Here is a 13,308-nt window from a genome sequence, read left to right as displayed (position 1 = left end):
TTGCAGGAGCCAGATGTGCACTGCTAAAAACAACTGAACTAGAAACTGCAGGCAGAACGTAGAAGCTGTTGAGAAGTTATGTGTAAAAATATATTTCCATAGGCATATCTCTATCTTTTTCTGTTTCGTTTACCTCTCTCCTGGTATTTGTGGTTAGCTTTAGTCTCAGTAAGAAAGGGAACCTTTGGTCTGGGGGCTTTAAAATGTTCAAATATTCATCAAATATACATTTCTTTGAATCCCTTGTTCCCTTCGCTCTTCGACCTCCTCTTCAGCGCTTTCTCTTTTCTTCTCTCTCCGTCTTTCTATTGCCACCCCACTTAAAGCAATCATCATAAAAGAAGCAATTACAGTAATACAGATAAAAAAATATGATACCATAAAACACACACAAAAATGTTATACACACATGTGAAGATAATTCTCAGAGTCATAAAATATACCATACAAATATTTTTGGCATCTGTGTGTGTGTTTGAGCTGCTGTTCTTGAAGAAACAAGGTAAACCTCTGTAAGACCCGTCAGTCCATCTTGTTCTCTCTTTCCTCTCTCTCTCTCTCTCTTCCACTTGTCCACTTTTCCTCAGTTTGAGTGACAGTTAGCCATCTGTCTGTGTCCACTGCCACAGCAAGGCCATGGCGATAAGGAGCCCAAAGCAGCTCCGCAGTCAGGTACCCCAAATCCCTCACGCTGACTGACAGCACCATGTGTGTGTGTGTGTGTGTTTATGAGCAACTCTGGTGTAAGATTGATATTGGAATGACTTCAAAGCAGTGGGATTTGTGTATTAAAGGGATAGTTCACCTAAAAATGAAAATTATCATCATTTGACATCAAACCTGTGGAAATAGATATTTAGAATTTTTTTTCCATACAATAAAATAAATTAATTACCAGGGCCTGTCAGGCTCTGAAAAGAACAAACAAAGCACCATACAATTCTTTAAAGGAATGATCTGGGTTCAATACAAGTTAAGCTCAATCAACAGCATTTGTAACAATGTTGTCTACCACAGAAAATGTTAGACTCATCCCTTGATTTAAAACAATTGCTGAAAAATTTTGATAAAATTGCTTATAGGGTTACCAGCATTAGATTAGATTTACTAATATTTCATTATTAGATTTACAAACTTTACACTGATAAGGTTAGTAAGCAGTTTTATCGCACTAATATCACGTTAATGTCCTGTGGCTATACTTTCGAAACCAGGTGTATTTTAACATTAATGGAATGGCTGTATTCACTTCCATTGCCTTTCTGTAACTGAGATTTTAGCCTTTTCTATTTACAGAAACGAGGAAACGAGCTTAATATACTTTTTGATGAAAATCAACATTATGCCACAAATCCTGTCAATCTAGCTTAATTTGCATTGAACATGGAACATTACATTTAAAGTAGTCCACTGACTTGTGTGCTAAATTCCAAGTCTTCTGAAGCCATAGGATTTTATTTATTTATTTAGATGAGAAATTCTAATGAGCATTTTTCTATAATATTTTTTAATTTAAGTGTTATTATATGGAATCAAGATTATTTTGAATCATAAACCTCATTTCGTACATCGAACCAAATTGTCAGATAACCATATCGTCCCATACCTATTAGTTATGGTGTAACCAAACCAAATATGCAAGGTTTTATATACGCAAATGTGATCTGAAAGCTACAGCCGAGATTTTTCAAAATATCTCCATTTGTATTTGACCGAAAAAAGACAATAATAGTGATTTGGAATGATATGAGTGTAAGTAAATTATGACAGAATTATAATTTTTGGGAGAGCTATCCCTTTAAATGTGTTTATGGGTGTGTAAACACTGTTAGCTAGTGACCTAAGGGCGTCTTCAAGACCCTTGTCATTATTAGACAACGAGATCATAGCAGCCATAATGACCTGTCAATGCTGCCTTCCAAATAAACATTCTCTCTCTCTCTCTCTCTATCTCTTTCATGGATCTGTCCTGTTCCAGCTCATTTGAGCTATGCTAAATAAATTAATATATGTCCAAGAATCTAACGGTACACATACACACTCATGTACACATATGCTCGTACACATGGGCATGAAGATGTCAGAAGCCATCATGCATATAAGTAATCAAATGTGGACTCTGTTGTAAAATAGAACATCAAGCAGTCATCAGAGGCTAAATACATTACACACAATTGCACACACGACTGTATTTTAAAGCAAACAAGTATGCACATATAAAAACGCTAAATTAAATGTTCAATGATCCTTAAAATCACTTTTCATAAACCATCCCTCTCCTTTCTCCACATCGACAGTTGTTTGATGGTTTCTCTTTCTCCATGTTTCTCCATCTGTGAGTGTGTATGCCTCTGACCTTGCGTTTGAGGACTCATGGACTGGCGCAGCCTGTCGATCAATTCGTTGGGCCTGTTGGAGCTAGGGTAAAGCCTGCAGCCTGTGTGTGTGTGTGTCAGTATCACATGCATTAAGGCTTAACAGAACACGGAAGGCCCCTGTATTCTGTATTTGGTATATGTCCACATACCAGCAAACTCGCACTTGTTTGCCCATTAAGGAGTCGGTGGAAGGTGAAGAAACTCAGAGTTTGATTCTTATCAGGGAGACACAGTGTCTGTGAGACCAGCTACTGCTAATATTAGACACAACCCAACCATCACACCTTCACACACACTTATCACACTCATACATACATGCTTACTCTGTACATGTCAGAAACAAGCACAAAAATATAACCTCAGGGTTCTGAGCGCCGACTTCTGAATACTTCTCGTGTTTGAAATGCTAGAGATAAGACCCATCTTTATCCTGTATTAAACGTTATGAATAGAATTTTACTAACAAGTATAAAAACAAAATTCATCAATATTAGGCTATTTAACATCACTGAATCAACCTGAACACATTATGTTACACCAACAAAATATTTTCTAAGGGTTAAATCAGGTAAAAAAAATAGTATTTAAGGTAACAATTTCAGCTACCACTTTTACAGTGTACTGTTTAACATACAAATGTCTACAAAAAGACATTCAAAATATCCTGTGATTTCAATGTAGCTTAAATTTTCGAACCCCAAATTACTAACATTGGGACACGATTCATCATTTAAAATAATCATAATTAGAATGAGGGTATAAACTAATTCATGAGCATTATGTACCTTTTGTGAATCTGGCAAAAAAATGTTGTGAGAACTTTTCCTGTTTATATAAGTAAGCAAATTCCATGCAGTTGTTAGCAAATGAGACCCAGAATGTCTGACGTCCATTGCATGTTGTGGGTCTGGGCATGTTAGGGCGATTGTAATTGAAAGCCCTGTGCTTTCCGGTGTGTCAAATCTACTTTCTGAAGTGTTGATATTGACAGGCTTCTGTTTATGTTGGCCTAGTTCCCTCTATGCTACTGTGCGTTGTTTTAAAAACAACCCCCAGTAACACGACCCAACGCGAGATGCTTCCATTTGATAAACTTACAATCAGCCACATTCCAACAGAAGATCACGACTACTTAGAGAACTTACTATCGCAAACTAAAAACAAACCTAAAATAAACTGTGGTGAAATACCACCATACCATCCCTTTGCATAGCACGGAAGAACCGATTAAAACAATAAACAAAACAAGATGGCGAAAGAACACACAGAAACAAACACACTCGCATACACATCACGTCTTTAAGACTGTTACAAACAAAAGATCTTTTCCCAAACAAATAGTTGCTACAGAAAATAATCAAATGTTTTGATTTGTATCAGCAGGCACACACTGATTCAGGATCGCGGGCGCACACAGTCACTCACCGATGATGAAGTAGTCCTGATTGGTTTTAAATTCATGGCCCCACAGGTTTGGCGAGTACTCCTGAAACTTGATGGTGAAACGCATGTCATTGTTGGGTTTATCGCAGGTGAGCAGCAGATTTGGGGCCCCGGTCACTTCACACCTGTCTGCCTGTTCCCGTGAAGACACCAGGTACAGTTTATAGTACTCATACTCGGCGGGGGCCCGGGGGCCAGGGGGTTCTGATGCTGGACAAATGAGATCTAAGCGATCCCCGATCTGAGGGTACAGGACATAACCCTTGTCATCAATAAACCTGCAAGAGAACAGAGAGAGGGAAAAATAGAGAAGATTAATGACAAAAGAAACATAAAATTTAAAAAAAATAAAAATATGACAAAGAGTATGAAGACAACAATTAAATGTATGATATTAAAATATATAATTAATTATAATTAATATTATATTAATATTATACTAATCCAAATACATATAGTAACTATAAAAAAATATAAAAAAGTATATTATTATCCCTTTCGATATTATTTTAATTAAGATTCATATAATATTAATATGATATTAATAATTGTTAATTATAATAATTATAAATAAATAGTTTTTAAATAAAAATACTTTTATTATAAATAAATACTATAAAATAGCATACACAATAAAATATGACTTATCATTTCTGAAAATCATTAAAATCATAATGTAGATATTAATAAAATAAGATAACCAATTTTTGTTCAAATGTAATTAAGATTAATATAATATTAATAATAATTATTATAAATACTTTAATTTTAAATAAATATTAGAAAATTATTTTATTATAAATAAATACAATATCAATACATACACAATAACATAATTGACCTTAACTACATACTAACTAACTAACTAACAAAATAAATTATTAACTACAAATTTGTTTTCATTTAAACAATATATTGTTCTTTCTCTTTTGAATTCTGATGGTTTAAACATGAAACATTCATGATAATGTTATTTGAATTTTTTAGCTACTGACATTACTGTCTTTATTTGTGATAGAGCAAGCTTGCAAAATCCTGCCTGTTAAATGTATAAGCAAAGAGGCAAGAATGCATTATGAGATACTTCCTTAATCTGCCTCCTATAACCTCTTGCCTCACAATACTGAGAGACACACACAATGCCACATCCTATGTAAATATCTGTGGGCCGCATGCTGGCTGCCTCAGGAACCGAGTGGCATTTCTGGAACAGTTGTGGGTCCAACCAGCTGTCACATTCACTGCATTTCTCACTGTGTTTACTTTATGCACCAATTCATATGTACAAGTAAAAACTCATCCTCTTCTTTTATATTTCATTCATCTATCAAGCTCTCTCTCTCTCTCTCTTATGCAAGTAGCCATATCACCCTGTAGCCCACTGATGCTAAGCAGGGTTGAGGTCAGTAACTGGATGGGAGACCTTCTGGGAAAAACTAAGTTTGCTGCTGGAAGAGGTATTAGGGAGGCCAGCAGGGGGTGCTCACCCTCTCTGTGATCTGTCATTATAAATCTCTGGGCACTTCTCGAAAAGAGTAGGGGTGTAACCCCTGTGTCCTGGCCAAATTCCCCCCATTGGCCCTTCTCAAACATGGCCTCCTAATATCCCCATCCATTAATTGCTCTATAACTCAATAGCTGGTGTGTGGTGAGTGTACTGGTGCACTATGGCTGCCGTTGCATCATCCAGGTGAATGCTGCACACTGGTGGAGGTTGAGGAGAGCCCCCTGTTCACTGTGTAAAGCACTTTGAGTGTAGTATCAGAAAAGCACTATATAAATGCAACGTTCATTCGTTCATTCTCGCTTCCTGTTTATTTAAACACCTATCGAAAGTGCTCTCTTCCACTGCCTAATTCATCTGTAAGAACCGAGACTTCAAGGTGCTGATGGCTAATTTTCTAGAAATATTATATTTTGTTGTATCTTTAACAAGTGACTCTAATGAGAATGAATGGGGTAGCCTGAATCCAAATTCCACCCCGAGCCGCTTGTTTAGAAAGGAAACTGTAACAGATCAAAGCAGAGCATGCGTCTAGAGCTTCCAGTTTTCTCAGGGAGTTTCCTTTGAATTCTTTTTATGTAAACAAATGACTAAACGACTCGACAGAAGATAATTACCATTTTATCATCATCTTTACACAGCCAGCCACACCAACGGCTATTTACATGTAAACAAATTAAGGCAGTTGGGCTTGTTTTTTTTACAGGCTGCCTGTTTCCATGTGAATAGAAAAGCTGAAATAGTTTCATGAAATGACAAGTGCAACCATTTACAAATTACATACATTACCATAGCATGCTAACCCGAGGCATGTTTATTAATGCTAGTAGTTCATCCTTTAGTGAAACAAAAGAAGAATGTGTGAAATCATGCATGAGGGGGGAAAAGAAGGCTACTGTGTGTGTGTGTGTGTGTGTGTGTGTGTGTGTGTGTGTGTGTGTGTGTGGGGTGGGTGTGTGAACAAACTATAGTTTGGGTTGAGCTAAATATGAAAAAAAAACCTCCCTTTATGAACATTCAGAGATGTCCTTATTTGGAAATAAATAAATAAAATAAATACGTTTTTTTTTTTTGTCTTCTAAAAATGCAAAAACAAATATTTTAGGGTAAATGTTAGACTATTAGCAATGGCAAAGCACAGTAACAACTGCAACACAGAAACTGAGAAAAAAGTATAAAAAATATATAAATAATATAAGTGATTATTGCCATTTTACACTCTGAATCTGAGTATAGTTGAGCCAAACTCATCTGCCACAGGACAGAGCACTTGACCATATTAAACAGATGTAAATGCACTCGAGATGCATTGTGATTGGAACTTTACTTAAACCATGTTTGGAGGTGGTCAGGGACGGATTCTGACCACATTCATAAAAGGTGAAAATGCATACGCGTTTTCGTTATCCAGATATAACTGCGTAAGTAGTTAATTATGTGATGAAATAATGCTACAGTCATCTGTTGTTAAATCTTGTCACCTGAACAATAAACAATATACATTATTTATTCCATTGGAATACACTAGAAATATCTTGTTTCTCTCCTCAAATCCTAACTCGCTCGCGTCTCTATACTGTTTTGTAATCACTATGTGGCTCGCGCAAAAGTATCCGCTCATGTGACACTCGTACTCGCACATTGCAGATTAGAAGGATATTTAGCACTTAACCTGCATTCAAACTGACAGCTACTTTGTCGCTACATGTCGCCAGTGGCTGGCAGTTAGGTCGCTAGTAGTGTGTATGGAGAGTACTGTTTCTTTACAATGATTATTATTCAAAGATTAGAATCACGTGAGCTCTACCCTCTTCTCTCTTATTGGCTGTTGCTCCCGAAAGTCACTCTACATTTGCATAAATGTAAACATTTCTCAACTTTGTCGCGCCGTTGGACATGCCCATATCTGGTCGCCAAAGGTGTTGCCGGAAGTCACAGCTCTCATTGAAAATGCATGAGATGAGGTCTTTTTGTAGCTGTGTGTCACTGTTAGAGTGAACGCAGCTTTACAAAGTGACGAACAAAAAAGGAATATTATTAATTTTGCTTCAGCAACACACAATTTTGCTTTGGTAGTCGCCAAAAAAATTTTAAATGAGGGAAAAACCCTGAATGTTAAACAGATGAAAAGCATTTACATTTTCAATTTTAAAGCTCATTACAATTGCTAAAATATGGGAGAAATTTCAGTTACCACAGCTTCTGATGTAATATGTAAGTACTGTTTTCCATTTTGCATGTGTAAGTTTGATCAGATCTCTATCCGATCACAGTCGAGATGCATTTGACTGCAAGGTGTGAATGCAATCAAGTTAAAGAATATCCAGACACTATCCGGATATGAAACATGTTAATGCAAGGTATAAATGAGTCCTAAGTATAGTTACGTTTTTTGCCTTTGCATGGCAGTATAGTGTGTCCTCGTTTTAGATAGTTAAGTAAGGCAGTTTACACATGGTATTAAAATGCGTCTCGGGTGATCCGATCACATGTGGCCAGATGAGACACATTGCTGTTTACACCTGGTCACTTAAAAGCGTATCCTGTGACCACTTGTGTTCGGATGTGAAGGGGAGGGTCTTTGTTTCATGACAAAATACATCAATCACTATGTTACTGTGTTACTGCATGATAATAAACCACAAAATAATCAGTATAAACAAAGAAAGTAGGCACAAAACTAGCGCACTGTTTCTCCCAGATGCAGCTGAAAATGTAATCTACGATTAAACGCAACATTTCGAGCAGAATTATCTATTGTTTGTGGAGTACCTCTGTTAGTTAAGCTTTTGATGTATGTGTCTCTGCATGTTGATATCAGACACACTGAAAAAGATCTGTAAAGTTCTCATGCTTGCGTATGTATCCGCTTTTTCAAATGGTCTGATCGGATGGTTATTTCCTTTTAAACAGCACATAACTGGAAAGTTTAAACTAGGGGGATTGACAGATGAGGAGTGATTTATTGTTACTGTTTACACCTCAAATATGATTTGGTCACATGCCTTTTTGACTGCCTCCGTATGTGTTTTTTTTGTGTGTGATCCGAACACAAAACATTTTAGAGCCCGTTTAGACATGTATTTGGCACTGACCACAAATGAACAGGGTCTAAATGTGTCTGTGTGTGTGGCATTCCTATGGGGGTGTTGCATCCTGTCCTTGTCACACAGGTTAGGATGGTTATCAGTAGCTCTTACAGTGAAGAGTGCAGACACTCAACACATACTCCACACACACTTACAATTAGACTGACCGATACTTTACATGTACCCGCACCACACACACACACACACATACACACATACACAAGGCTTTAACACACATAAATCTGTGGACGTTTACCCAAAACAAAACACAGACACACACCGTTGCTACTGTTTTTTGTTGTTGTTTTTTTTTGTCTTGTTTTTGGCAGGTAAAAAAATTGAAGCGAAAAATACACACAGGAAACAAAATGTACAGAAAGCACCAAAACATCCAGCAGATGCAAAAGGGTTTTTTGCATCTGCACACTTTTTTCTGTTAGGTAGATTTTTGTCTCTTGTTTGATGGTAGGCTCTGTCACACTAGACTTGATTTGGAGAAAGGAAAGCACAGACAGAGAGAGAGGTGTTGAGGATCAGAGGAGAGAATGAATGGGATGAATGAGAGATAAAATAGCTTACGAAACAGAGAGGAATAGAGTAAACAAAGACCAACAATGAGAGAGGGAAGAACAGGCTGAGAGAGACAGAATGAGAAAGAAAGCAGAGGATGCAGGAGATAAGGGAGTCACTCGCTCAGTACTGGCTATGTTGTTGACATGGTCACGCTGGTCTGTTCTAACCTACTGAACTCTCTGCTGAGACCCAGAGAGAGAAGTGAAATAATACTCTGCTTTATCACCACATTCACACCTTCTCTCTCCTTTCCTCCCTCTCACGTCCTCTGTGTCAGCGGGACAGAACAGTATTTAGTCAAACTCACGCTTACTGATACCTAACACATGCAAGTCAACACTCTGAGCGAGCGATTAGGCGCAACAAAACTACATCTCTCCAATTATAATCACAGAAGCTGTGCATTAAATAGCAATAATAAGCCACAAGAGGCAGTGCGTTACAGTGATTTTACCACAATTAAAGGGTGTTGTTAGGCACAATGTGAAGTGAAGTGCCTAAAGGTAATAATCAAAATTAACAATTCCTCAGCCAAGTAAAAGACAGTAAACTGTTTGTGGTTGCCTCTTTAAAGATTAAAATAAAATTCAACTGACGTGCAAACAGGTGTGCATACAATGGCTAATTTACAACACCTTTTAATGTGGCTCATCTAATCAGAATTAAGAGTCTGATTTGCATTTACATGCACATCCTTGCCAACCAAATTTAAGGGCATTTTAACCCCTCCTTTGTCGTTGTATGATCATTTACATTTTAAGTATAAACTGATTGGCACACATTGATTTTGCCCATTACTACAATTTGCATTACATGTAAACACAATGTCCTTATCGGCTTATCCAAAGTGCATAGGTGTTGTGTACATGTCTGTTTACATTATGACGACAAAAGAAGAAAATAACCTGATGATTTCAGGTCCCATGTAAACATGGGTTTCTTACATTTTTAATAAGCTGATTATACTGTGCATGTAAAACACGCTCACTGATTATTACAGGAACATTCTCGTTTTATTATGCGACTTCATGCACATAAATGGCGTTAACATAGACAGCAATTTGCAGTGACAAAATGACCACAAGCTTTCGATTTGAGGTGACATGGCAAACAGAGACTGCTGGTGATGTGCACTTTACGCAAATGCGATGCGGTGACTATCGACAGACAGTAGACAGCATGTGCTCATGTGATTCACCTCAGGATACAGTTTGAAACTGTAGTCGAGAGAAAATGCCATTAGCAAACAAGAGTGCAGGCGGCCTCCAGTGATCACTGTCAGTGAACGCACATTTACCGAAGGTTGCGGCTTAGACAGTTCTGTTGCTTACAACAGCAATGCTTTTGTCACATCACTTCAAGTACTTACACTGTTCAACACAACAAACATGAAACATAGTGAAACAGTCCAACACAAAAAACGTTCCGATCCATTAATGCTCTTTTTAAAATGTGTGTGCCAGACCCAACCGCACAGGCTGTGTAATTACATATGTTTCAACACTGGACCGCATTAGCACTCTTGATTGATCAACTGTCAGGCGGCAACGTCTAATGAGCAAACTCAGGGTTAAGTAAGCGCTCTGCAGATAATTAGAGAACGTTTGCAGAACCTCGCCGAACAATTTCTGACCTGTGAGTCAAGCGTGAAAAAAAAAACTGTGAAGAAAAAGGGACGCGAATAAAGTCGAGTTTGAGATGGTGGAATTAGAAAAGGATGAAAATACCAGACTTACATAAACAGAGACTTGTGAATGTGTGTTTAACAAAACTCAACCACACAGGGCAAGACTTCAAAGCATAGATTTAAGTGAAATTATATCGACATCTCTCTGTATACTCTAAATATAAACATGATAATACACTCCTCAAGCAATTCCTCCACATCCCAAACACTCATCATTCCTGTTTCTCTCTCTTACTCTCCCACCCTCCCTCAGTTTCTCTCTCTTTCTCTCCTCCTATGCAACAAAGGTGGTATTCATGTTCACACATTGAAACAAGGAGTGGGGGGATGGAGGGGGCAGAGGTGACGGGAGTGTGTGTGTGTGTGTGTGTGTGTGTGTGTGTGTGTGTGTGTGTGTGTGTGTGTGCAGTGCTCGTTTATGAGGGCAGAAACATCATTTTGTCAAACTTGGTCGACGCCCTTCCCTGACCCTGACAGCTCTTGAAAAGAGCCAAGTGTTAGTTTCACCCCATCCCACCCCTAACAGCCCTGACCCTCAGCCCCCTTCCACCCCACCTTCTCTTGTCCATAAACCCCCTCCATCCTCTTGTTCATCAGTCTTGCATTACAAAGATTCCACACGAGAAACTCGAGCTGTGCCCAAAAACAAGCTTGGGGCACAGGTGCAGTGAGGTGGACCTTTGTGTCTATGTGTATGTGTGTGTGTATGTGTGTGTGTGTGTGTGGGGGGGGGGGATGTCAGAGATGGCCAAGAATCCTACATGGACATGATAAATGTTGAGGTTTTAACAAATTTTGGATGAAGACATCAACTACATCTAGTGTGAACATGGATTGACATGTTTGTACATTAAAACCACTTATTATACGAAATCAGCAAAAACAACCGAAAACTAAATGTTTACATTTTCTGAAGATGCTAGGGTGTTGTGAGTGGTTTTTAGCATGTTGCTATGTGGTTGCTTGGTTGTTGCTACGGCATTGCTGGATTGTTCTGGGTGGCTGTTTTCTGGCCCAGCTCAAAAGAGCCCACCCTTAAGTCTATATGATATTCTGGTCTCTAAATATGGCTTGGATCACTCCTTCAATGCATGTAAATATTTTTTGTTTGGTTTTGGTGGCAACTTTATTGTCCGCAAGACACAAATCGCAAGTCCAATCACTTAGAAAAGAGAAAGCAAACCTCTCTTCATTAAGGCACACGATTCAAGGTATATTAACATCCATACCACAAACAGTATGGGGCAAGTTATGCATCACTTTTTAATACTTAGGGTTACTAGTTTGTTCAATCTCTAATCCTAAGTATAATCAACTGTAATAGTGATTGCCTTTGCAAGCACCACTAATAACATCCTCCAGCAGGCTGAAAGAATTATCCTACTGGCCACAAAAGCTTTCCAGATTTAAGAATTACCTCTCATTTAGTTGATGTGCTGATTGCATGTGATAAAAGCCATCAGGCAAACACGAGACGAAATCCTTCAGTTAAAATCACCTTGAAATGACTTGAAAATAATTTTTGACTTCAGCAATTTCCACTTCATTTTCAGCTTGTATTGCACGTCACTAAGCTGATTTAACCTCCACAAGCGCTGATCTCATCAGCAGCAGTGCCGTGGAGAGGCTGGTGGAATCAGTGTCCAGCAGACCTGCGGTGGTCTGGAGATATCATTCCTCTCAGAGGACCAGTCAATCTTCCATCTCTCTTACTCACTTTTCTCTGCACTGCTATATCGGCAGCTTCCAGAGCCCGATTAAACCCTGACCTGTGTCTCCAGCGACCAGACTAAACAATACTATACTAGTTAGACATCCAAGCCCTTATCAAACAGCCAAGAAACCAGGGAAACAGAGAGAGAGAGAGAGAGAGAGAGAGAGAGATTGAGAGAGAGAGACAGAAACAGAGAAAAATACCAATTAAAATGACCATGTACTCTAAAACCTGGAGGGAGAATATGCAGGACAAAAATAATAAATCTGAAACTGTAGGCAGTGTTGTAGTTCTCGAGACAGAGTCGATTCTGAGTTCAAGACCATATTTTCATGGTCTTGGTCTCATCATGGACTTATGAGCAATTTGACTCGGTCTTGACTCGTACTCAAACAAGTGTGGACTCAGTCTCTTTTAAAAAAAATATACAGTGAAAGCTTCGATTTATCTGACAAACATTTTTGACTGACAATATCAGAGATCTTAACGTTTGTCCCGCATTTCAATCTGCTATGTAGAATCAGAACTAGTGATGTCTGATTCACCAATAAATTATTCTATTGAGTTGACTTTTCAGCGAACTGGCCAAACAGGTTAACAAAAAGGTCTAAATCGATTGGCTATTCAGTCCGATTAGTTTGGACTGCTATCTCATTGAATAATTCGCAGAAGCTTCTCACTCATTAAAACAGCATTGGGATATTTTAGAAAACAGAAAATAAAAAAATCGTTTGGTAAAGTGGACATTTAAAACAAAGTCAACAAAAGACTGCTTTTTTGAGAGGTAACTTTGAGAAACTTCCATTGGTGCTATGTGTTGTTAATAAGGGGCTGTTTACACCAAACGCGTTGTTGCATCCACCCATTATTTCAGTTGTTTTTTTATGTTAACATGCTAAACAGATGTCTTTGACCATTGA

General features: G+C 38.1%; 1 protein-coding gene across 2 annotated transcripts in view; it reads right to left on the bottom strand.

The window, feature by feature from the left end:
• The window catches only part of LOC127653026 (ephrin-B3-like), a 100,219-nt gene that overhangs the window by 36,105 nt on the left and 50,806 nt on the right, over positions 1-13,308 (bottom strand). For both annotated transcript variants that reach the window (XM_052139515.1, XM_052139522.1), the window contains exon 3: positions 3,804-4,099. In XM_052139515.1, the coding sequence (XP_051995475.1) occupies positions 3,804-4,099 (296 nt within the window). The remainder of the gene's footprint in view (positions 1-3,803; positions 4,100-13,308) is intronic.

The sequence above is a fragment of the Xyrauchen texanus genome, chromosome 2 (assembly GCF_025860055.1).
Source record: "Xyrauchen texanus isolate HMW12.3.18 chromosome 2, RBS_HiC_50CHRs, whole genome shotgun sequence".
Lineage (NCBI taxonomy): Eukaryota > Metazoa > Chordata > Actinopteri > Cypriniformes > Catostomidae > Xyrauchen > Xyrauchen texanus.
Note: the sequence above shows the minus strand (reverse complement) of the source record. Positions and strands in the feature narration are given on the sequence as shown.